Below are 25805 nucleotides of genomic sequence, written 5' to 3'. Positions count from 1 at the left end.
AGACATTTTTTTATGGGGATACATAAAAGTTTACGGTACAAAACCAGCAACAGTCGACGGATTGAGGGCGCGCAAATACCGAACGAAATGATTCTTGATGTTTGCAATTCCATTGCTTCGCTTTATCAGCAATGCCTAGACCAGAACGGTCACCAGTTTGAAAACAGGCATTAACAAAAAAATTATTCATTTCTGTAGATTCTTTTAAATTTTGAAAATGAACTGTATGTTAATAAACACTGACTTTATAATAATTCAAAGTGTGTATACATTTTTTGGGGACAACTTGTATTATTTCAGTCTTTTTTATGATATCAGAGTAGGGAAGGATTTTATTTACTTTTAAAAATATATATTTTATTGATTTTTTACAGAGAGGAAGGGAGAGAGATAGAGAGTTAGAAACATCGATGAGAGAGAAACATCAATCAGCTGCCTCCTGGGGATGTGCCTCCTACTGGGGATGTGCCCGCAACCAAGGTACATGCCCTTGACTGGAATTGAACCTGGGACGCTTGAGTCTCCAGGCCGACGCTCTATCCACTGAGCCAAACCGGTTAGGGCAGGATTTTTTAAAAATACGTTTTTTATTGATTTTAGAGAGGAAAGGAGAGGGAGAGAGAGAGAAACAGTGTGAGAGAGAAACATGGATTGGTTTCCTCCCACACACACACCCCAACCAGGGACCAAACCCACAATCTGGGTATGTGCCCTGACCAGGAATTGAACCGGCTACCTTTTGGTGCATGGGCTAATGCTCAACCAACTGAGCCACTTTGGCCAGAGCTTTCAGTCTTTTTTTTTTTTTTTAAAATCTTACATGTTTGTGTGTACATGTAGACTTTATACAAAGGACAAATTGTAGTCTGTTATAACTTGGCTTTTTTCTATTTAATATGTCATGATCATTTCCCTGTGTCATAAAAATAATTCATCTAAAATATTTTATTTTACTAGTTGCATAATATTTGAGAAGTTGCATAATAATCTGGATGTGCAAAATTTCCTTTCAATGTTTAGTTGTTTTTCCTTGTTTTTAGGATTCTGTGTAACATTATGTTATATATGTCTTTTGAGTATGTGATTATTTCATCAGTTTAAATTTATAGACATGAAATAACTAAGTCAAAGAAAAAAGACATTTTTAAGTCCGCTGACTTTTTAACTACTAGTATGTAGCTAAACTGGATGATGTACAGGTAAAATGCATAGTGAAAATTAAGAAGAAATGCACTTCGGTTAAATAGATACTTTAGTGTCTACTAAGAATAGAACATGATGTTCAGTATGTGGATATTCCAAATAAGAAACAAGGAAAAAAGATTGATAGAAACAATTCCTGCCCATAAGGAGCTTTTGTAGGGTATAAAACATGCGTGTTATTCGTGAGATTGAGCAAGGCAAAGTGTACTAAGTGGTGTAATAGACATTTATGTCGGTTATGGGAAATTGAGGGGGTGAGAGAACAGCTTTAAAAGCCATGGTTTAATATGTCATTGAAATGTCATTATTTGTTAGAGATTCAACCAGTAACAAATAATTGCAGTTTATGGCTATAAATAGCAGACACAAAAAGGTGCCATAAGTTTTTCCTTCTCTCTTCAGGAGAGGTCAGTGACCGTCGTTCAGTTGATGCATCCCTCACTGCACCGTTGTCCTTGTCAGAGCTAACAGAAAATCTCCATGAGCCCAGCCAAGAACTGAGGCTTTCTGTGCAGCAAGGAAGCACCAGAAACGGGGGAAATGCTCTCTCTTCCCAATCAGCTGGTCTTATAAATAAAGAAGGTGAAGAGCCAAGCAAAGGCAACAGCGGGTCTGAAGCCTGTACCAGTTCTTTTCCAAGATTGTTCTTTGCTTCAGAGACCCCTGTAGAGAAGGAGTCCCTCTCTCCCGCTGACCAGCCTGAACAAGCAGAGTCTACTCTGACATCAGCTGAAACGCGGGGGAACAAGAAAAAGAAGAAACTCAGGAAGAAGAAAACTCTGCGAGCCGCCCATGTTCCTGAGAACAGTGACACCGAACAGGATGTATTTACTGCTAAACCTGTGAGGAAAGTGAAAACTGGAAAGTCAACCAAAGGAGGGAAAGTAACAACCTCCACCTGGGAAGATAGCAGAACTGGACTCGAACAAGAGAGTGTCAGGGATGAGCCAGAGAGTGACTCCTCTCTGGAAGTCCTAGAACTGCCTAACCCTCAGTTAGAAGTAGTGGCCATTGATTCCTCTGAATCTGGAGAGGAGAAGCCAGACAGCCCATCGAAGAAGGATATTTGGAACTGCACAGAGCAACACTCATTAGAAACTTCTCGTTCTGGCTGTGATGAAGTTAGCTCTACCAGTGAGATTGGCACTCGCTATAAAGACGGTATCCCTGTAAGGTAGGGATGTTGTATTGGTCCAATCAGAACAGTTTTCATCATTCTTTTATTCATTTTTAAAATTCTCACTCGAGGATATTTTTCCATTGATTTTTAGAGAGAGTGGAAAAGAGAGGGAAAAAGAGAGAGAAATAGTGATGTGAGAGAAACACATTGATTGGTTGCCTCCTGCACGCACCCCGACCAAGGCCCGGGCTGGGGAGGAGGCTGCAGCCGAGGTACGTGCCTTTGCCCGGAATCGATCCTGGGACCCTTTGGTCTGCTGGCCTAAACTCTATCCACTGAGCCAAACCCGCTGGGGCCATTCTTCTTTTCTTAAAAAAAAATTAGAACTTTCTGTTATGACTCAGAACTTTTAAAAGAATCAAATTTATAGAAAATCTGTAGGCATTGCAGATGTGGAAGACTCAAAAACTTGGCAATGGAGATTTGCTGCTTTCTCATTTGTGTTATAAATATTTACTGTACTTTTATTTCCTTTCATATAGAAATTTTAGGTGGGAAAATGATCTCATCATTGCTACTTTGCCCATTGATTAGAACAATACTTTGAGTCAGGAAAATTTAGGTTTTGCTACCTGTCCTGTTCACACAGATGCTAAGAAGACTTTTGCTGTTGTTTTGTAGTGTGGCAGAAACTCAGACCGTGATCTCCTCCATAAAAGGATCGAAGAACTCTTCAGGTATTTGGTTGTTCTGTTTTATTTAAATTACCACAGAGAAAAGGCTTGTAAATGTTAGAGCCAGGGTTTAAATCTGCTTAAATATACTTATAGAATAGGGGGTAGGAGTTAGCACCAAGAGGATTGCTTTGACCAGCAGTTACGGTATTCCTAAATTCTCAAATCCTACTTTTCAGTTTCTTACGCCCATCTCTCTTACCTGGCTCTCCTATCTATTCAGTTATTTAGTATTAAGGTTTCATTGGCTCCAGGGGTTTTTGCTTTGAGACAGAACTGCTTAAAGAATAATGTCTTGCTCAATGAAATAACTGTATGTGACAGATATTTGGTGCCTTCCCATTATCACTCAAAAACTCATTATACAAGTATCATTTTCTTAAGTGAAAGGCCTTCCCTGCTTTCTCTTACTGTGAAATCTTCATAATGAAGATCTTAATGAAAACCGTGGTATTTTGCAACAGGAACTCTAAGGAGAACTCAGGGGCCACCATGATGTTATGTAATGGTTTTAATTTTTGAGTATCTTTACAGACACAGTGGACGTGTTTCTGAAACATATTCTTGTTTTCTAGAAATATCTTCAGAGCCAGGAGATGATGATGAGCCCACAGAAGGGAGTTTTGAGGGGCACCAAGCTGCAGTGAATGCAATTCAGATATTTGGGAATTTACTATATACCTGTTCAGCAGATAAAACTGTGCGAGCTTATAATCTGGTGGTAAGTTGATACAGCTCAATTTGAATGTTTTTGGTAGTTGCAGGTTTTAGAAACTCCAACTCATAGCAATAGGGGAATTTATTTGCTGTCTAGATATGGGTGGGATTTAGACTAACTTTAGATAAAGTTGGTCCAGCTGCTCCACAGGGTCCCTGGGAACTTGATTTTATTCTGTGTCTCCACTCTACCTTCTTCATATCACCTCTTCCTAAGGTGTTCTCCTGCTCACAAATAGATTCAGGAGCTGCTGGGGTTTCTTTTTCCTCCCACCACCAAACAAGGGTCTCGGGCATCATTCCCTGAATAAGCACTTGGCACTTGGCAAAGGAAGGTGGGATTACAACAATAGACGTGGGCTAGTCAGATCCCTGGAGTTTGTGATGAGGTCAGTTGCATGGCTGCTATATAATAGGGGAGTAAAAAGAATACTGGGGAAGTATTAGAGGAGGCATTTCCCCTGATAGTTGATGACTTGTGCAAGTTATTAAAGAGAGCAACAGTCTTCCACTACACACACTTAGTATAATCTAATGCCCATTTCTCTGAATTTTCATAGAATGAATTTTTGAGAGTTGAATTTGGTATATGTTAAACTAAATCTGTTTATCAATAATGATAGCCAAGACACTTTAGGAACACTGTGTTGTCCGAACAAACTCTGCGAGCGTATTTAAAATGGCTGAATTCCTGAAAAATCAAAAGGTTAGATGATGGACCAAGAAAATGTGTTTGCTGTAGGCAATAAGTATATAGGTTCCTTTAGCCTAATAACCTGAGGGTCAAAAGGGATCACTGATGGAAAGAAGCAATGGTACCAGGAAGTATGAGTGTAAGGTTTGGGGGATTGGCTCTAACTCTGAATTGCAAGGTAAGTATATGCATATGTGTATATTCTAAATAGATCTCAGAGATAGCACAGATAACTATTAGGCTGTCCCCTTACGAAACCATACCTGGACCACTAGGACCTGTGATGACACCTGACATGTCTTAGAATATTATGGAGCATTTTCATAAGCTACTGAATCAAATGCAGGAATTTGTCTGGGTAATTAGCCTCAGTTTGGATTTGGTAGATCTTTGGTCTGTGTGTTGGAGAGCCTTGCCCTAGGCTTAATTAAAATTCTTACCACCCTTATAGTGAATTGCCCTAAGTATTTTTTGGTATGACTCAGCTGACATAGTTGGAAGTACCTTACTGCATGTGACCACTGGCTGGGCATTATTGATCACATGTTTACTGACCACTGTTTGTGTACCAGGCACTTTCCTAGGCACTGAGGATGCAGCAGTGAACTATTCTGTTTTAGCATTTTTTTGCTGAGGAAAGGCAGTATCTGATCCTTCTATGTCCATAAGTAATAATCTGATCCGTGCCTGACTTTAGAGTCGGAAATGCATTGGTGTCTTTGAGGGCCATACTTCGAAAGTGAACTGCCTCCTGGTTACTCAGACCTCTGGGAAGAATGCTGCCCTTTACACTGGTTCCAGTGATCACACCATTCGCTGCTATAGCGTTAAGGTAAGCGGGTTCAGAGAAATCAGAAGTGATAATACTGACCGGCTCTGGCTGTGTTTATACTCTGTAGAGTGGAGACATTGAGACCGATGCTTCTTTCTTCCCACTTTCTCTTTGCATCTATCATTATAGAGTTTGTCTGTGCTTGAACTTCATCGAAATAAACAATACTGCATGTATGAGCGTTAGCTCACCATAATATCTGAAGTTCATGTACATATCTGAAGTTCATGTTGCATGTGCCAATAGTTCTTTTAAAAAAAATCATTATATAGAATTCAATTTCCTCTATAAAATTACAAAAAGATTGTACTAATCACAGGCAACAGTTACTGTCTGTTTTTTTGTTTGTTTGTTTGTTTTTTTACAACTTCATGTGTGGCATTTATATTTGTAATTTTATGGGAGAAATTGAAAACTTTAAAAGACTGACTCTCTTAGGTATGAGAGAAGATTGGGAGAAGAAAACAAGGGCTTTCACAGCCCACAGCTTTTTATTCTTCCCACAGCTTGTCACATCCTACCCACTTAAAACCATCTTAATGTTAACATCTCTGTCCAAACCTGTTTTAAAAGCTACATTTGGGCATTTAGTTGCTTGGTATCATTAACAACAAATCTTGAGCACTTAGTGTGTTATTGGCCCTATTCTAGGTTCTAGGTAATTAAATTTGCTAATATAACCCTGTTCTGGAAATTATCAAAATTGTTTCTTGAAGGTCAGATTAAACAGTGCTTGTTTAACCTGGATATGCATCAAAATTGCTAAGGACATTTAAAAAAATACATAATCCAGAGCCTACTGAATTAGAATCTAGTGATTGGATGTGAAGCTTGGGGTTCTGTATATTTTAAAGGCATGGGTAATTATGGATCGGCTAACCTGACACTGGTTTGAACGAGACACTTGGGAGCTATTAAAATAGAGAATCAATTGCAGGAAAGCACATATTTCATTAATGCAATTACATATACAACTATAATTTTCCTTTTAGAGGTCAAGTACAGCTTTAACTTTATCTTTGGCTACCTAATTTAAGAGGTTAATACTCGATTCCTAGTGCCCTTGGAAGAATTTCTACATTCCATATTAGAAATGTGGGTTACATTATAGAATTTACATTTGTTTTTGTTATTACCTACAGCTTGAGAGTCTTTGGCCACATATTTCAAAGGAGAAAAAATATCTAAGATGGCCTTCTACAAAATAGATGATACTACTTCTTCCTCATAAAATCATTTCATACTCTGCTTTCAGAAGGGGGCTTCACATTTTGCTTGCTTAACCTCTGCTGATTAGGTGTTGTGTACTTTTATCAGACGCGAGAGTGTGTGGAGCAGTTACAGCTGGACGACCGCGTCCTCTGCCTTCACAGCAGATGGCGAATCCTCTACGCAGGACTAGCAAATGGCACTGTGGCCACCTTCAACATAGAGGTCAGTGGTTGGGCGAGAAGGCTGAGTTCCCGTGCCACTTGAAAATAGTGTGAGATGTGTGTGGAAAGAAATGGAGATTGTTGGGGAAGAAGTGGAAGGCAGACATTTTCTTGTTTTCTTACGTGAGAAAGCAACGGATTAACCACTACTCAAAAACTGTTATCATTGGGCGTAAGTGATATAAGATCCTGCATTCTGTCTGTACAGGCCTAAGCGTGCCAGCACCAAAATGTGACTCTACTAAATTAAACCGAGCCTGATGATTTGGAGCCAAATAATGAGTCACAAGTTAAACTAGTCTATCTCATTTTTAGGAATGACACCCTGAAAAATGAGCTTAAATTCCTTCGAGTATGACACTGATGTGGTTTGGAACTGATTTGGGGTTTCATGAGGGTAGCCTGTTCTGTAAAGTGAACTAAGTCAAAGTTTGTCTTCATGCCCACATGACCTCATCCTTTCCTAACTCAAAGATAGATTCATTTGTTGAGCGAACCTTTATTGAGCATCTGTTATGTGCTAGGCCCCAGGATGCGGCTTAGGAAATGAGGTGGGACCAATTCTTGATGACCGTGTGTGCTTTGCTAATGAAGTTGGACTTCATTTTGTAGGTTTTAATGTATGAGATACATGATCCAATTTGTATTTTAGAAAAAGTCATTCTGGAGTTGGTAAGATTGGAAAATATTGGTAATAGTAGACGCAGGGAGGCTTTCTAACGGAAGCTGACATGAAAGGTTAGACTAAGGATGAAGAGAAGAGAATGGATAAGAGATGTAATCTAAGAGATGGAATTGATGGGTTTGGTTACTACTGTGTTGTAGCGATATATATCAAGGTCATCTGGTCATCTTTTGGCAGCATGGTAGACATATTAGAATGTTTACTATGTTACACCCAATTATAGTATCATTCATGTAAGAGTTGTAAAATACATCATGGTTTCTGTCTTTAAGAAGCTAGCACATATACTCAAGCACCAAGTTATTTGGTTCACTTGATAGGAATAGATCATAGAAGGGTAATTAGTGAAGGTTTTTGTATTCCAGATGTGAAGTGCTAACAGCCTAGATTAGATTTGGTTAGGGCAATAGAAATAAAGAAGAAAGAATTTTAAACTATTTTAATCAATGATAATCATCTAATTCTTTTCTCTTTTATTAGCTCAATGTATCGGAGGTAGATAGAAGTTAGGAGCATCTTAGTTGAAAGATGATGACAAGAAATGCAAATATTCTTTAAATGGTTGAAAAACCAGAGAAGATGGACCTCAAGACAGAGATTTGAGACTCTGCAGAGATGTGAATTTTGAAGCCTTGTTAGGGCTGGGCCTTTTCTGATAGGCCGCACTCCTAGAATGCTGTGCTTGAAAGCCAGGGCAGTTTACCAGGATCTTTCCACCATTGGGCCGAACTCCCAGTCTGTTTCCCTAGCACCTCTGGGTGGCTGAAATCATTGCTTAGCTCTGTGGGCCCCCAGCTGTGCTGCTCTGTGCTTATTTAGTTTCTGGGAATTTTGCCCCATGCATGCACCTCAAGTACATTTTTTGAGGTTTTGGGGAAGTGGGAGACTTTATGAACAAGATTGGTGTGGGATGAGGGAAACAAGTCTGAAATCTGAGAGAAAGGAATGTTTGGGAATTCAGGATGTGACCATGGGACTCTGACTGATACAAAGGCCTCTGTGCTCCACTAGAAGATGTCCTGAAAGATGCCGTAGAACTAGAAGTCAGGAACATCAGAATAGCAGAGAGGTGGAGAAGGACAGACTCTTATTGAAATTGTCTAAGAGAGTCGTTCTCAACTTTGGGGAAAAAAAATAGTGAATGAGTTCCTGGGACTGTGACATAGAAAATATATTAGAGTATGAAAAAAGGTGATCATTCATTATCATTAACGTGAGGGAGGGAGGGCATAAAAAGAGAACCAAGTTCCAATTATGATCAGGACAGTGTGGTTGAAGTTAGAAATGAACTCATAAAGTGAGAGTTTGCCCCACTGGAATGGGGTGGAGAGAGTCACAAACACAGAGTTGGCACAGGAATGGCAGAGGTGGGAAGTTAAAGATTAGGGAATGGGTAAGAGGACTTAAGTACAGGTAATAGAATTTAGAGTTTGTGTTAAGGGAGTGATTTGGGTTAGTTGATTTTGAGGTTTACCAGCTAAGTTGCATTTACTCCATATAATGGTGACTTTTTTTTTTCAGAACAACAAACGACTCGAAATCTTTGAATGCCATGGCCCTCGGGCAGTTAGCTGTCTAGCCACAGCTCAGGAAGGTGCCCGAAAGCTGCTGGTTGTGGGGTCTTATGACTGTACCATTAGTGTACGTGATGCGCGGAATGGACTCCTCCTCAGAACTCTGGAGGGCCACAGCAAAACTATTCTCTGCATGAAGGCAAGTAAAGTGCAGGAGAGCAGGAGCTAGTTGTCTGGCACAAATAGAAGGGTTTGAATGACATTTTCCGTGTTGTCTAATGCCTTATTTAGAAAAGAGGAACAAGGTTACAATCCTTTTCTTCAGGCCTGGGTCACCAAGGGATGTGCTATTTTTTTAAAATATGTTAACTTAGAAACTATAAAAGTGTATTTTACTATAGAATATAGATATATTCTAATGCCCTTCTCTATAATCATTCTGAAAAGGTAACAGACCCAATAATACACTGTCAATTCATCAGAGTACCTGGTAATAGGACATGAGTTTCAGTTCAGAAAATTTGAGAAATTTGTTTTATAACTAGTCTATGCTCATCAAAATTAGAATTCACCAATATACATTGCAAGTTACAGAGGAAACTCAGAACCTTGTACCGAATCTAACTCATTGAATTCTTTTCTTTAAGGTGGTGAATGACCTTGTGTTCAGTGGCTCCAGTGATCAGTCAGTCCATGCCCACAACATTCATGTAAGCACTGTTGGTGTAAAGAAATCTTTAATAGAGTGGTGGTTAAAGCTTGAAGGATTCATCAGATCTCCTACAATGTAAATTAAGCCCCTTTTCCAGTGAGAGGCTTAATAATAATCACTATGCATGAGCTCTTAGATAATATTGAGCACCTTAGAAATTCTGACCTCATCAAAATTTTTAATAGGGGACAGACTCAAAGTTTATGTAAGGTTTAGTTTGAATGCTGCATTTAAATGAGATAAATTGAGCATCTGAGGCGCTAAGAAAGTGGATATCATATATAGTTTAAAATAGAACTAATGAAAACAGCTGAGAGACTCTACTCACGTCATAGAGGCAACTCTTTGAAGCCCAGTTCCTGGTCTGTAAACCTGGGGATAATCCAAGTCCTCAGGGACTTACCCAGATCCAATGAAATGATAAAAGTGAAAATATAATTGACCTGTGAACAATACAGGTTTGAACTACTTGGGTCCATATATATGTGGATTTTCCTCCAATAAATACCTGTACTGTTTTGGATCTGTGATTATGAATCCGTAGATGTGGAGGGCTGACTGTATGCATTGTTCTATGCCATTTTATATAGGGGACTTGAACCTAGGATTTTGGTATCTTTAGGGTATTGGGTCCATTTTTCCATAAATACTGAGGGACAACTTAAGTTTTGGGGGAGTCAAGAGTTACATGCTGATTTTCAATTGCATGTGGCCAGCGCCCCTAACCCCTGCATTGTTCAAGGGTCAGCTGTACTTCGAAAGCTATAAAATACATACATATAGAGCTGTGACCCTTCTTTTCCTATGACACTAAGTTTTCTCCATCAGGATACATTTCATATATTTTGTGTGAGTAACAAATGCTTGTGAGAGTACTTCAGCTGTTAAAATTAGTATAGCTATGTGGTTGTACAAGAAGCCTCAGAATTAAGACTTTTAGAATTAGAGAATCATAAATCTCAAAGTAGGGAGATATCTGGAAAGTCTACTGACTCCTCTCTCTCCCGATGCAGACTGGAGAGCTCGTACGGATCTATAAAGGTCACAATCATGCAGTGACCGTGGTGAACATCCTAGGAAAAGTGATGGTGACTGCTTGCCTGGATAAATTTGTTCGTGTCTACGAATTACAGGTAGAATTTAGATCCAGTATTTTGCTTGAATAATTTGGGGAGACTGTCTACGTAGGTTTGATGTTGACATTTTAATATAGTAAGGTTGGGTTGGGACCCAGGAATCTGCATTCTTCACAGGCACTCTGGGTAATTATGAAGCAGCTGATTCATGGACTGTGCTTTCAGAAACGCTGCTCTGGGATGCGTGGTCAGTCAGCCTCATAGGTATCAAAATTTAAATGGTTTCTGGACAGCAACTGCAGTCTCTAAAACCCATCTAGTTCTCCTTAAATGCAATTTGAAGTTGGAGACTTTGAAACTACATAAATTGGTTGTATTAATTCCAATTACCAGCTCCTCTCTTAGGAGGAGGACTTACTAGAAAGATTGCCATTAGAGTATATTTCTTTTCTTTTTTAAATCCTCACCCAAGGATATTTTTCCATTGATTTTTAGAGAGTGGAAGGTAAGGAGCAGGGGAGGAGAGAGAGAGAGAGAAAAACATGGATGTGGGAGAGACACATTGATTGGCTGCCTCCTGCATGCATCCTAGCCGGGACTAGGAATTGAGCCAGCAACTGAGGTATGTGCCCTTGACTGGGAATCGAACCCGAGACCCTTCGGTCCCATGGGCCAACACTCTAACCACTGAGTAAAACTGGCTAGAGCTAGATTATATATTTTTTTTCTTTTCTTTTTTTTAATTCTCACCCCAGGATATTTTTCCATTGATTTTAGAGAGAGTGGAAGAGAGAGGGATAGACAGAGAGAAATATCCATGTGAGAGAAACACATCAATTGATTGCCTCCCATGCACCCTGACCAGGGCCTGTGCCTGGGAGGAGCCTGCAACCAAAGTACGTGCCCTTGACTGGAATCGAACCCAGGACCCTTCTGTTCGCCGGCCCATGCTCTGTCCACTGAGCCAAACCAGCTAGGGCTAGATTATATTTCTGTTAAAATGCTACTGAGCTATGGCTGGGTAGCTTAGTTGGTTAGAGCATCATTCTATATACCAAAAGGTTGCAGGTTTGATTCCTGGTCAGGCACATACCCAGGTTGCAGATTCAATCCCTGGGCATGTACTAGAGGCAACCAATCAATGTTTCTCACATTGATGTTTTTCTCTTTCTCTCTCCTTCCTCTCTGTCTAAAAATCAATTTAAAAAAAACAACCAAAAACATATCCTCAGGTGCCTCACGTGTAGTTTTAAACCTGCCAAAGGCCTTCAGGGACTGTGCTGATTAAACACAAGGTGTAAATAACCTTAATTCTCTTTTTGTTTTTTTCCTCCCCCTAAGTCCCATGATCGATTGCAAGTTTATGGAGGACACAAAGACATGATTATGTGTATGACCATTCATAAAAGTATGGTGAGTATTGTTTGCCATGTCACACATTTGCCTTTGAATGTATTTACTAAAAATTCTACAAACTGATAATAATGTTACTACTTGTCACTTCCAAATATGTCATCTGTTTCTGATATGCCTCATTATTGATTGCCTTTCTATTTCTTGGCATAATGTTATCAAGATAAAACCTAGTAATATTGTTGAATATTTCGTTTTCTATTAATAGCTAAATAATTGCAATAAAAATCTAATAGCACCATTAAGTAGAAGATAAATTTAAGATGTTTTTTAAAAAAGAGTGCTTTTTCCAGAGACATTATGATCGGAACAGAATATTGGAGCCAGGAGTTTTGGCTAGTATGACATAGTTATAGCATGCCTAAAAGTAGAAGCTAACTCATTTAACCCTGCTAATCCTTGACTTATTTTATTTTTAAATTATGAGGTTGAACAAGAATGGATGGTTTTTCAGACTCTGAGTAGTAGAACCCTGTGTTCCAGTGAAATACAGATGCCTAATACGTAGTGCCCAGTGGAAGCCAGAGCTGCGCCAGTTAAAGTGTAGGCGGTGCCTCTGAGCCCTGCCAGTTTTGCTGTCGGCCCGTGTCCTGAGAGCGGCTCTGGAAGGAGCACGGCTTCAAAGGGCCCAGAAGAAGAGATCTAGAGGATACTTTCCCATTGTGGTACGGGGGGGCTGGTATTGGTTTAGTGTCAGTATTTTCTTAAGTTGCTGTAAGTAGCTTTTGACTCTTATTTTGAGGATGTTTCATAGTTGTGTTTTGGTGTGTGTGTATTGGTCTGATATGATAAACCTCTTTCTCCAGATTTATACTGGCTGTTACGATGGCAGTATTCAGGCCGTGAGGCTCAATCTGATGCAGAATTACCGCTGCTGGGTAAGGAAGGAAACTGTTCGGATGCTTAACTCCAGGCTAAGTTATAGACCTTCATTGTCATCAGGGTAGCTTTTTTCTGTTTGAGCATCAACTCTATGCATTCTACTGTAGGACAAGGAAGCTTATTTAAAATAATGTACACTGATGCTTTTCTATAGTTCTTTAATGGAAAATCTGTTTTAAGATTGGAAATGAGGTATATTTAAATACCCTCCACTCAGGTTATCTACCTGTTGGTTTTTATTTTGTTTTATTATAAAATCAGTACATTCTTACAAATATATCAACAATGCATAAGTATATGAAAAAGTAAAAGTGTTTCTTTTCCTTACCTGCCCAATCTACACCCATTCCTTACGGATTACACATATTAATAGTTTGGTTTGTGTTCTCATTGGTTTTGGGGGGATAGGCAAATAAAAATTTGTCTTCTTGAAATGTTAAACTTCAGCTTTCTAGGCAAAATTGCGTAGTTTTTATTTTGGGGTGGGTGCAGGTGATTAACCCTCAAAATGTTCACACTTACTCCTTATAAGCCTTAATTTGTTTCATCAGTTCTAATATCGGTGACCAAAGAAAAGTTTATGACACTGAATTTATTTCCCCCTAAACCCTAACCGTCTTTTCAGATTGATGGAATAAACTCCATTTTAAAATTTGATTTTGGGCTTGTCCACAGCTTAATTACTTTGCAGCTTTTTACACATTACTGTTTGCTTTTTAGTCTTCTCATTGAAGAAAAGCAAATCTAGTGTAACAGGATTCAGAGTATACAAATACAGAGTTAGCTTATCTAGAGAAATGGGGAAAATACTGTCTGGTTTTAAAGCTAGAGAGATGGGAGGTACTGACAGAGGAAATGCTCAAATTTGTATTACATTTTAGAAATGAACATGTTAGAATCAGAATCATAAGATTTATTACAAGCAAGCCTGTAGGGAAAAAGCCAAGACAAAGAGTCCTTATGCTTTCTGACTAACGATTGGAATCTAGTCACATTGAGAAGTAAAATTATAGTTTAAAAAAAGTAGATCATCACAAGACTGTGATTCAGATGATAAAGATTTTGTGGAAAGCCAGCTTCCATGGCAAACAGTTTTCTACAACACATATTTTCACAATTTTTTTTTTCTTTTTAATCAGGCACTTTTAGCTTTAAGTTTACAAGACAGTAGTTCTTAGAATTGTTCAAAACAGCCCTTTCAGTATCACAGGAACGCTCTTTGTCTTTTAAATAAATGGACAAAGAAACTCATTTTGTGATGGCAAGATAAAGAATAAGTATGATAGAAACTGAAATTTATTGTAACTTGTCTATACATATTTACTAACTTAACGATGTACTGGCTAACTTAGTGCTTTGTCTTTTTAAAATACCAAAATGTCAGAAGACTTCCCAGTCTTTTCAAGGTTCCTTGTCATATTGATCATTAATTTGGTTGTCTCTGGCTTTGTTTTGCTCGCCAAGAATAAATTAAATAATAAGGGGCTTATTTTTGGTTTCCATCACATTTATGGTATACAAGTAGGAATGTTCTGTTTGCACGTTTCTGGTACCCTTTTTAACTTTTTCATTCTATTTCTCTCCAGTGGCATGGTTGCTCTCTGATATTTGGCGTTGTAGATCACTTAAAACAACATTTGCTGACTGACCATACAAACCCAAACTTTCAGACTCTGAAATGTCGCTGGAAGAACTGTGATGCTTTTTTCACTGCTAGGAAAGGATCCAAACAGGTACATCATTGGGATTTGAGGTCAATCTGAGGTCATTTGACCCCTGGGAGCAGGGTTTGGAAACCTTTTGCCTTGTTAGAATGTTCAGAATTATAATAAACTAGAGGCCCAGTGCACGAAATTCGTGCAGGGGGGGGGATGTCCCTCAGCCCAGCCTGCACCCTCTCCAATCTGGGACCCCTCAAGGGATGTCCGACTGCCCACCGGGATTGGACCTAAACGGGGAGTCGGACATCCCTCTCACAATCCAGGACTGCTGGTTCCCAACTGCTCGCCTGCCTGCCTTCCTGATTGCCCCTAACCGCTTCTGCCTGCCAGCCTGATCACCCCCTAACCACTCCCCTGCCAGCCTGATTGATGCTTAACTGCTCCCCTGCCAGCCTGTTTTCCCCTAACTGCCCGCCCCTGCAGGCCTGGTCACCCCTAACTGCCCTCCCCTGCAGGCCTGGTCACTCCCAGCTGCTCTCCCCTGCAGGCCTGGGTCCCCCCCCAACTGCCCTTCCCTGCAGGCCCGGTCACTCCCAACTTCCCTCTTCTCCCGGCCTGGTCACCCCTAACTGCCCTCCCCTGCAGGCTTGATCGCCCCCAACTGCCCTCCCTTGCAGGCCTGGTCCCTCCCAACTGCCCTCCCCTGCTTCCTGATTGCCCACAACTGCCCTCCCTTGCAGGCCTGGTCCCTCCCAACTGCCCTCCCCTGCTGGCCATCTTGTATCCACATGGGGGCAGGATCTTTGACCACCTGGGGGCAGCCATCTTGTGTGTTGGAGTGATGGTCAATCTGCATATTATTCTTTTATTAGATAGGATAGAGGCCTGGTGCATAGGTGGGGGCCAGCTGGTTTGCCCTGAAGGGTGTCCCAGATCAGGGTGGGGGTTTCCTTGGGGAATGGGGCAGCCTGGGCTAGGGGCCTGTGGTGGTTTGCAGGCCGACCACGCCCCCCCTCCCCCCCCCCCCCCCACACACACACGACCCAAGCAGAGGCCCTGGTATCTGGGATTTATTTATCTTCTACAATTGAAACTTTGTAGCCTGGAGCGGAGCCAAGCCTTCTGCTGGCTCCGTGGTGGCAGCCATTTCTGTTGGGATTTATTTATCTTCTATAATTGAAACTTTGTAGCCTTGAGAGGAGGCCTGGACCCTCCAGGGTGTGTGGAAAGCTTGGCTTCCTCCATCGCTGCAGAAACCCAAGCCTCCCTCCTGCTCGCTCCGTGGCCACAGCCATCTTGGTTGGGGTTAATTTGCATACTCGCTCCTGATTGGCTGGTGGGCGTGGCTTGTGGGTATAGTGGAGTGGTGGTTAATTTGCATATTACTCTTTTATTAGATAGGATAGGGAGAGCCGAGGGATTTTTCTTTTTATTATTACTCATAGATTTGAGGGTAGCATAATGAGGTTTCAAATGAAGAATGCTGGGTCCTAACTGCCTTTCATGTGTAGATCATAGAATGTACCCCGAAAGCTCTCCTTGGCTGGACTTTCTCTTGTCCTTCCAACTTCTCTCTCATGGGCCCTTTTCCCTTTATTCCTAGGATGCTACAGGACACATTGAACGACATGCTGAGGATGACAGTAAAGTTTATTCATGAAGTTTTTTGCCTCCCACGTTGGGAAGTCATTAGTTGAACGAATTTCACATTGGCCCCTCACACCGGCCACTCTCCTCCCTTCCCCTGTGAAGCGGGGAAGGAGAAAGTGATTACCAGCCAGACTTAACCATTAGGGTAAGTCTGAGCAGCTCTATGGGACGATAGGTTACACTTTAAGATCTTGCTGGAGGTTTGTCAGATTTAAACAGATGTTAAGGAACCATACTCCTGGGACAGCGTGGCATATTGTAATTTATGCTACTGGTGTTCTCCAGATGTTTATTAAAGATGCAGATCTGAATTGGTTACCTGATTTGATCCTAATCATGTTACTGATTTCAAGTTTGTGATTTTTAGTTTATGTTCTTATGATGGTTTAAACTTGTAGTCAAGCTTTAAGTACCAGTTTGTTCAAATGCTAGATTTTTAAGATCAGTTTTAATTTTTCTGCTTATAATAACTGGGTATTTTAAACTGGAAGCAAATAGTTTTCTTCTTAACAATTATGTTTAGTGTGTGTCAATATTCTCTTGCTTTGTAGATGACAGAGCTGGCTCTAAATGTAAAGGAAGACACAGTAGATTTTTAGCAGCTAGAGTGACTGCTCTACTGAGTGTTTTATGAATTGAGGCAGCAGATCACATAATGGCAAGTCCTTACAGACAGTGCTACCCAGTGACCCTCTGCAAGTTTTGCTGGAGTGCTTGGCTCAAGGCAGCACACAGACCTAATGTCCACTTGAAATGGTGCTGTTAGACCTGGGCACTCACTGCTGCAGGGATTGCCGGGCTCTTTGACCTGGAGGTGCAGCCTTTATCTCCCTTTGCAGTTTCTGACTCTCAAGGCTGCTGTGGGATTGAGACCTACAGAACGCTTGCACTCACCTGCAGCACCTAAGATAGGGGAGTTAGGATAAAGCATCTGAATTCAGTTTTTAGGGCCTCAAGCAGGCTTCTTAGAAACTGATTTCTAAAACCAATGTCTTGCCTTCACCTCTCCACCAGCTGGGAAGAAAGTGGAATCTGGTGAAGGTAAAGACCACCTGTCCATGGAGAGCAGCCACATTGACAAAGCCTTAGGGAGACTGCTTTGTTTGGGCTTTTCTGTGGGCTCGAAGAGAAGCTGTAGAAGTGTTGCTTTTCATTCTTTTGTTTGTGGGTTCACTTTGAAAGGTCCTTCAGGGAGATAGAAGGGGAGCAGCACAGGGCCACACGACAAATCCTACTGTGTTCTAGGATGGCAGAGCATCCAGGTTTCTCCCACTCCTGTTGGTGCACACACATCTGCTCACATGTCTCCTTCACTCTGGCTCTAGGGCAGGAGGACTTCACTGGGGACTCGTGGGTAGGTTTCAGGAAGGTATGCGAACCTCCTGAAATTGTATGCAAGACGAAGTATGTGTCCTTTTTTTCCAGGGAAGGCTCTAATGATTTTCACTGGATCCAAAAGATTAAGACCTACTAAAGGAGCTACTACTAGATCATGAGTGGCCCCACAGCTATTTACTTCTGTCTTTGTGAATGGGAAAACTTTTTTGTTAACCACACTATTGAGATTTACATGACACTTGAGAGACCAGAGAGAACCCTATTGCATCAAGACTGTTTGTGCTGTTTCTCTATGAGATTATGAAACTTCCCCCCTCCCCCTTTCACCCCCATTTCCTGTACAGGTGATCAGAGAAGCCAAGCTGTTCTGTGGGTTTGGGAATGGTGAATTCCCAGGAAAGCATATTTGGACTTATTGCCAAACCTGGCATTTTTCTCTGGGTAGTGAAGCAGCATTTTAAGATGGCTGGGTAGTGTGCTAAGAAAGTCTTGCTTGCACTGGTGCATAGGTGTCCTTCTGTCCTGCCTGAGGACATGTCTGCAAAGACGAGAGTGGTGAAGCTTTGTAGGGCAGGTGTTGGGCAAGTGAGGGGAACCTTTGCAGGTAGAGTCAGAACCAGTTTGGGTTCCACTTTGGTGGAATTGTGCACAGTCTGTCTGTCTTTGTGTATAGGAATGATCCTTGTACATGTGTATACGGATGGGCACCTGTACTTGGAATACTTTTCCTCATTTCATAGAAATGGCCTTTGAAGCAGTAGCAATAATGTTTATGTGTAAAAGTTGTTTAACATCAGGTTAGTGTGTTATCCTAAACGCACTGTTCTAGTTCTGTTTAGAAATAAATGCACCGTAAACATCTTGGCTGCTTACATATGGTTGTGTTACTACTTTAAAGTGTCTGGAAAGTTATGCAGAATTTTGGCCATTTTTAAGTCTTCTTTGATGTCTTGACCGATTCTAGCCCTCTGTCCCCCTCAGAGAAGAGCTGTGGCTCAGGGATTTGCATAAACTCTGGTATTTAGTACTTTATGAAGAAAGGAAACCGTTACATGACCTGACAGAACCTGACTCATTTCTTATAAGGAGTCGGAGGCCATTTTTTAGAACATTATTTTTTAATTATGTGTGCCTACTTCTAACGGCTAGAAGCCAAGGAAACCCTAGTGTAAATCCTTTTGTGTGCATATGCTAGTCTTTTAATGGCAGTTTGTTCTGATATAATATCAGTCACTTCAAGTTTTATCCTAAAGGTTTAATCAGGTTCAAAATGTATTTTGGCATACGCTTCTACTCAGTTAAACACAATGCAAACAAAACTCCTAGGAGCAAAGAATTATTGTGATCTGATGCTACTTGAAGAGAATGTCATTGCTACCACACTCCTTCTTTGGTGGAGAGAAGTTTTTTCTGTCTGAGAAGAGTTAGCAATTGAGTGTTTAGCTCCTGACCTACCTATAAGTTATAGGCAAAATCATTGCTGTTTAAGTGATTATTTGCTTAACAAAGGTTTCTTTGTTTTTGTTTTTTGGGGGTCTTGGGTAGATTATATAGTGGACAACTTTAGTGACTAGGTATGTGGATGGTTTGGTGGGAATAGGTGTACAACATTTAGTGGAATGGTATGGTATGTTTTATGGAAGAGAATTCTTGGAGGGGAGATCAAAGTATACTGTGATGTGATATTTGAACAGCATGTTCCCCCTGGTTTGCTCAAATAACTGCAGTTAATATACACTGATGGACAGATTTTGTTCTTGTTGTCTAAAGGAGAGCTTTTAGAATTGCTGGGAAGGCCATGCCTGCCACATTGATAATAGTGATCTCGTCCCTGCCCCAAATCATCAGGACCCTCAGGATTGCAAAGAAGCTGTCCAATGACTAGGAATAGGAGCTGTGGTGGTGATTTGGGTTATACTGAGTCCCATATGCTAGTGGATGTGAAATTATGATGTAAACCGCACCTACTGCTTATCAGACAGTAATCCCTAACCTCACCTCCAACTCCCAAATATGCGGCCCTGCTGGGCCACATGCACTAAAATTTCCCATGTTTGCTCTAAATTCAAGGTAGTAGCCCAAATGGATTGGGAAAGGGGAGTCAAAGAGGAAAGGCTATTGAAAATCTTCCTCCTGCCTAAGAGAAACACATGCCCTAGAGCTGCTCTAGCATGCCTGGTATTTGATTTTTTTATATTGAATATGGATTAGAAAAGTGAAATCAGATGACATTTGACTGCAAAAATGTTTATAAGCAAATAGCTTAGCCTTCTTACATTTTGGTATAAATCTGTGAACTTCATAACTTTGTAAAAGCAAGATATAAAGCAAATACAAGAGGAAAATAAAGTACTTTTACAAATTGTTTACTTTTTTTACCTTATCTGCACATTTCCTAGCCCAGCCCCTTCTTTTCCATGTTGCTATAGAGACTAAGAAGAAAATGGGGTAGGAAACACAAGATGGTTATAGATAAGCCACAGACCATGGGCCAGATAAGTTTGTCCAACAGTTATATTTAAGGATTTGTTCAAGTTCATACACAGAGGTCAATTAATTAATGAAGGAGCTAAGATTAAAAACTACATTTCTGCTCCATTATACTTAGACTAGAGGCCTGGTTCATGGATTTGTGCACCGGTGGGGTCCCTCGGCCTGGCCTGTGCCCTTTTGCAATCTGGGAGCCCTCAGAGGATGTTGGAGAGCCGGTTTCCGCCCGATCCCCGCAGGCCAGGCCAAGGGACCCCACCAGTGCATGATCCGGGCCAGGAAGGACCGCGGGAAGGCTCCAGGGCATGTCCAGCCCATCTTACCCAGTCTCGATGGGCTGGACCCCAGCAGCAAGCTAACCTACCAGTTGGAGCGTCTGCCCCTGGTGGTCAATGCACATCATAGCGACTGGTGAAATGGTTGGATGGACAATGAGCATATTAGGCTTTTATTATATAGGATTAGAGCCCAGTGCACAAAATTCATGCATGGGTAGGGTCCCTAGGCCTGGCCAGCCATTAGGGCCAACTGGGGCCAGGCTGATCCGGGCCGGGCTGATTGGGGCCTATAGGCCCCGGCAGGGTGGGGAAAGGAGGCAACAGTCGCTGGGCCGGGCATGGAAGGAATGGATGCCAGATGCCGACGCTGCCATTGGCGCCCCACCACTGCGCGGTTCCCCGCCTCCCCCCTCCTCCTCCCCTCGCCACCGCGCCGCTACCAGTGCCTGCTGGCCTCCGGGAGGAACGGGGCCTACCACCCAGGGGAGGGTTGCCAGCCGGGGGGGGGGGGGGGTGCCCTCCTTCCCTCACCGTTGCGCTACCACCATGGCAGGCAGATGGCAGATCGGGCCTGTTGGCAGGGGCGGCTGGGACAGGGCATGGGAGGTTGGCTGCCGGCCCTGAGGCCCTCCTGGGAAAGGGGCCACGTCCACCGCCATCCACCTGCGGGAGGTTGGCCAGCAGCGGGAGGTTGGCTGTGGGAGAGCACTGACCACCAGGGGGCAGCTCCTGCGTTGAGTGTCTGCCCCCTGGTGGTCAATGCACATCATAGCGACTGGTCATTCCAGTTGTTCCAGTCGTTTGGTCGTAATGGTCATTTAGGCATTTATATATATAGATAAGTGACCCTCCAGTTATGGGTGACCCATTTATTTTTGTTCTGTGTACCAAGAGCCATTCCCCTCCGTTTCCTCATATATCTGAGTGATTTCTATGCTCAAGAAACTCAAATAGGTATGATTAAAGTGGGACTCGGGGTTTATTTGTGTATGTGTGTGTTTTTCATTGTTGTATATGAAACTTGGGCTCTCTATACGTGAATGTAAGATTGGAAGAAATTCAGCCCATGGCTGATATCTAAATGTGAGAAAACAAAACACAATAGAACCTGCCTTTATTTAGATCTACTTCTTTTCATAAAGCAGCCAAACTGATGAGTCAGACAACCCAAAGTCTCCAGCTCTCTGTCACTGAGCTAGTTTCCTCCAGAGCAGGCCCATCCTGAAATATCCAGAACCAAGGGCTTGTTTGGTGGTTGTGCAGTGGGCGGTAGAGGGATCCAGTGCAGGAGGTACGGAGTGCCATCAGCTAAGGCTTCTGTGAACAGCCCAGGGCACTGCCGCGAAGGAGAGCATTTGCTTCAGAGCTCAGGCTGCTCAGGTTCCAAGCAAATCTCCGCTGGACTACCACTGGCTGAGGCAGACAGACACTTGCCTCCAGTTAAGGGACAAAGTTCCTTAACGAAAGGGTTGGTTTGGGCATGACCAATGGGCAGATGCCCTGAGGCTGAGTGGGCAGTGAAGTCGAGGAGGAACAAGACCGATGAGGCGCCTGGAGGCCTGCCGGGGCGCCTGGAGGCAGCTACCGCAACCTTTGAGGTAAGTGGTTCTAGCTATATTGGGTGAGACAAATCCTGAGTGATCCCGCACGGCCCTGGCTGAGGCCAGCTTGGTTCAGGCATACATGGTGAGCTGCAGCCACTGAAAGAGGAAGTCCCAAGATCAGAATGCAAAGAAGAACCGAGTCCAGCCCGAGGGGTCTCACAGGGTAGGGGAAAGGCTCACCCTGGGCAGATTTTATAGGAAGCAGCAGCAGCCTCCCCCAGATCTCTCCTGGGAAGGTACATGTTTTCCAGCATAAAGTCATTTTAGGAATGAGGACCCTTTGGTGTGTACATTCCCCATGAGCCACATCCCCCACTGTGCTTCCCTTTCTGTTCCTCTCCTCCCCCATCCTTCCACACCCCTGGGAAGTGAAGAGCACACTGGGCCAGTCTGCCTCATTGACTCCACCTTGAATTTTAAGGTACAAGACGAGTGTGCTGCTTCTTGCAGGCTTTACCTCTAGAACGTTGAGTTTGATGATGCCGCTTCCGTCCTTGTCAAATGCATTAAAAGCTCCTGTGTGGGAGAAGGAATACAGGCCAGAGGCCACAGGCTTGCTCTCCCTCTACTACTGTGCCTTTTCTTAAGAGGACCATGTTCTGCCAGGCAGAGTGTCACCTATAGCCCTCCCTCCCTTTGCCAGCCCATTCTGAGCCTAAAGAGGGCCTTCGCCTTTGTTCATCCCGGACAGAGGAGACGGGATGATCAGGCTGAGATTCCTACTGCCACAGCTCTCACTGCAGGAGGGGGCAGAAGGGCACAGAGGCGGGGTGGTAGCCCCCACTTACTGAACATGCCCTCCAGCCTGACGAAGCAGGAGATGAAACTGTCGAAGTCGATGTTCATGTATTTGTCTGCATACCTCATGGTGATGATGTCGTAGAGCTGGCTGTTGAGGTGGAATCCTGTGGGGGGAGCACTTGAGAGGAGGAAGTAGAGCTGCAGTCCTTAGGCCTGCATTCTATTGTCCCTCTTGGGAAAGGAACATGAGAAGCCCTTTCTCCTCCCTTTCTCCAGTGGGGCCCAGCGGCCTAGACCTCTCTTCCCATTCCTGCTCCCACCAGCTCCAGTCCATATCCCCAGCCACCCCCCTTTCCCAGCACCTGCATTGTTGACTGCATTTCGCATCTCGTAGCTGTTGATGGTGCCTGATTGGTCTGTGTCGTAGTGCTTGAAAATTTTCTGGCAGCAGGAGATTTGAGGTCAGTGTTACACACTAAACCCCAGATTCAACCTCCTCCTTCACTCCCACACTTGGTTCCCTCTCCCCACCTGCCAGGCTTTGATCTTCTTCCAGAGGTGATGGAACTCTTGCAAGTTCAGCCTCCCAGAGCCATCTGTCTGGAGGAAGGTCAGGGCTACAGGGTGCACACAGCAGAATCCTCTGGGATTGGGAGGGGGGTTTCTAGAAAGCTCTGCAGGGAAGGTAGCCCCAAAGGAAGGCTCTGCCCAGGATATCCTAGCCACTGTCCTGTATTAATGCCCTGTCCTGGTATTTAAACCTCCCCTCCAAACCTCCCCAATCAAAGGTAGTGTGTATGACCCAGGGAACCTGCCTCCTAAGGACCACTTTTGCTCAGGCAGAATCCCAGCCTGAGGTAAGAGCAGGGGCCAGGGGCTGGTCACAACCAGTGGCCTTCCCAACGTGTACCTCCTCCAATAGCCCCTTTCAGACCAGCAGCCGGGAGGTTCTGACTCAGGACCTCCCTAAGCCTTTCCTTGGGTGCGATTTTGGGCCCCTCTGCCTGACTGGGCACCCCTCATTGTTGCCCTGGCCCCCTGAGGGCTGGGACGGGTGGCAGGAAGGATACATCCATGAGAGCAATCATGCTACGGCAGGACTCCAGCGTGAACCCTTGTGTCTTCAGGTCCTTGTCTGGGAGGTATGGAGAAGAGGAACTACTTTCAGATAACACACACACACCTGCCCACCATCCCGCACAGACAGCTTGAGCCACTCACGTTTGTTCAAAACTGTGTTCAGGATATTCTTGAGCTCATCTGCACAGACCTCCATGTCCTGAGGAGGAAGGGGGTGGGGGGCAGGAGTCACGTTCAAGAGAACAGAGCTGCTGGGCAGAGGCTTTGCAAAAGGAGCCCCAGCTGCCCCTGTCTGTACAGTCCCTGTCGGTGCCACTGCCGCAGGGAGGCGGGGGCTTTTCTGTGGGAGACAGACATCGCACCCTGGGCTGGCAAGACTGCAGTGGGCAGCTCAGCCAAAAGGCCTCTGAGCCACCCCATGGGTGCGTTTGTCCAAAACTCCAGGACTTGACTTGTGGATTTCGGTGCTACCCACACATACCCCCTGATTCCACCAAAATGACCTCTACTGAATGAGGATGAAGTCACTGGTCGTGTGAGCAGTTACTCAAGGGGAGGAGTGGGAGTGGGAGTGGGAGTGTCCGTGGGAGTGGGAGTGGCAGGTACTCACATCACCCGCTATTTGCTTGAAAATGTTCTGGAAGTGCTGCTGCTCTTCAGTTTCCTGGTCCGTGTTGCCAGGCCGTGGCTGTGGAAGCACAAGGCAAAGCTGGCTCACAGGGGTGGGGGGTGGACAGACCCGGAGGAAAGTCTTCTGGCCCGAAGGAGCCAGGGTGCCTACAACAGCCCGAGGGGCAGCAGGAGCTGCGTCCGGGCAATGCTGCTTCCTGGTCAAACCTCGTGAGCAGGAGTGAGAACCATGTAGGCGCCAGCGATCCTTCACTCCATACCTCCCAGCCCTGACACCCGGACAGGAGCTATGTTAGCCGGGCAGACATGCAGACAGCCCCCGTGGTCCCTTTCCCCGTCCCCACCAGCTAGAGCCTCTCCACTGTTGTGAGCCTGACCATCCCAACCAAATGAGCCCCAGCAGGACAAAAGGGGCCTGACCATTCTGACATCTCCCAGCTGCCTCTGTCATCCAGGCCAAGTCCTCAGGGGGCCCCTCCCCCACTCCGTTGCATGGCACCCCCCATAGAGGAGGTGGCCCTGGATTGGTCTATGGGCCTTTGCCCCTTAGCCCCACCTTCACTAACCATTAGATGACTCTTCTCCCCACTCCAGGCCAACCCTCCCCTTGGCTCTGGAGGACTCCATTGCTCATGTCAGCCCCTTTTCTGCTACTGTCCCCCCTGGTTACGAGCTCGAGGACACCAGGAAACAGGAGCTGTTCTGTCTCAGGCTTTGCTGTCCCTTCCCTCATCGTCCTGCTGGACAGGGCCCAGCAGGGAGCTCAGCCTGTCCTTCCCAGGCCTCGGACTCCCTGGATGTGGCTGCCAACCCCCACGACAGCACCCTAAATTTTAGAAGAACTTGGTGAGAGAAAAAGGTGAGATAAATCCAACCTCTAGATGTTAAAGAGACACCCCACCCTTGGTCCCCTCCAACTCGAGCACCCCAAAAGCATAGAAGACCCCGGTGTGTGCTGGCCACCCCATTCATGCCACATGCCCAGAACCTGTGGGGCTTTCTCTTGCTTATCGGGGCCCGTTTTGTCTTTGCCCTCCTCTGCTTCCTCGTCCACACGCAGTTCCTTGTTGCTGTTTGCTCTGTCCGAAACGAAGATGATGGGCTGGAGGGGAGGGTGGGGGGAGGGGCAGGAAGGAGGCAAGGGTTACAGGCTGAGGAGACCGGTGGGGCAACCGCCTCCTGGAGCAGCTGGTCCCGCGAAGAGGGAAAGAGCAGGCAGGAGCTCCTGAACCTCACTCACTTCAAGCTCTATTTCGGCCACTACCGAGCTGTGGGGAAGATGCTAAGTCCCTCTGGACCTCAAGTCCTTAGCTCCTCA

At 44.1% G+C, this 25805-nt stretch overlaps 3 protein-coding genes across 6 annotated transcripts in view; 1 reads left to right on the top strand and 2 right to left on the bottom strand.

The window, feature by feature from the left end:
• The window catches only part of ZNF106 (zinc finger protein 106), a 59079-nt gene extending 38911 nt beyond the window's left edge, over positions 1-20168 (top strand). Inside the window, 12 exon segments of the mRNA XM_079767589.1 lie at positions 1606-2377; positions 3005-3060; positions 3633-3778; positions 5166-5300; positions 6618-6734; positions 8940-9131; positions 9580-9642; positions 10658-10777; positions 12062-12133; positions 12940-13011; positions 14602-14748; positions 16280-20168. Of these exon segments, the coding sequence (XP_079623715.1) occupies positions 1606-2377; positions 3005-3060; positions 3633-3778; positions 5166-5300; positions 6618-6734; positions 8940-9131; positions 9580-9642; positions 10658-10777; positions 12062-12133; positions 12940-13011; positions 14602-14748; positions 16280-16336 (1949 nt within the window). The 3' untranslated portion in view covers positions 16337-20168.
• Positions 1-25805, bottom strand: part of SNAP23 (synaptosome associated protein 23) — a 143782-nt gene that overhangs the window by 86563 nt on the left and 31414 nt on the right. The window lies entirely within an intron of this gene.
• CAPN3 (calpain 3) overlaps positions 21427-25805 on the bottom strand; it is a gene marked incomplete at its 5' end in the record, with an annotated part of 45036 nt that continues 40657 nt past the window's right edge. For 2 of the 4 annotated variants that reach the window (XM_079768888.1, XM_079768887.1), the window contains 9 exons: positions 21427-22132; positions 22494-22552; positions 22825-22941; positions 23140-23218; positions 23309-23377; positions 23848-23912; positions 23999-24056; positions 24468-24545; positions 25476-25589. In XM_079768888.1, coding sequence (XP_079625014.1) covers positions 22106-22132; positions 22494-22552; positions 22825-22941; positions 23140-23218; positions 23309-23377; positions 23848-23912; positions 23999-24056; positions 24468-24545; positions 25476-25589 — 666 coding nt within the window. In that variant the 3' untranslated portion in view covers positions 21427-22105. The remainder of the gene's footprint in view (positions 22133-22493; positions 22553-22824; positions 22942-23139; positions 23219-23308; positions 23378-23847; positions 23913-23998; positions 24057-24467; positions 24546-25475; positions 25590-25805) is intronic. The other 2 variants (XM_079768889.1, XM_079768890.1) reach the window with 1 other exon arrangement.

This window comes from Cnephaeus nilssonii (genome assembly GCF_951640355.1).
Source record: "Cnephaeus nilssonii genome assembly, chromosome: 4".
NCBI lineage: Eukaryota > Metazoa > Chordata > Mammalia > Chiroptera > Vespertilionidae > Cnephaeus > Cnephaeus nilssonii.
This window is presented reverse-complemented; position numbering and strand designations above follow the sequence as displayed.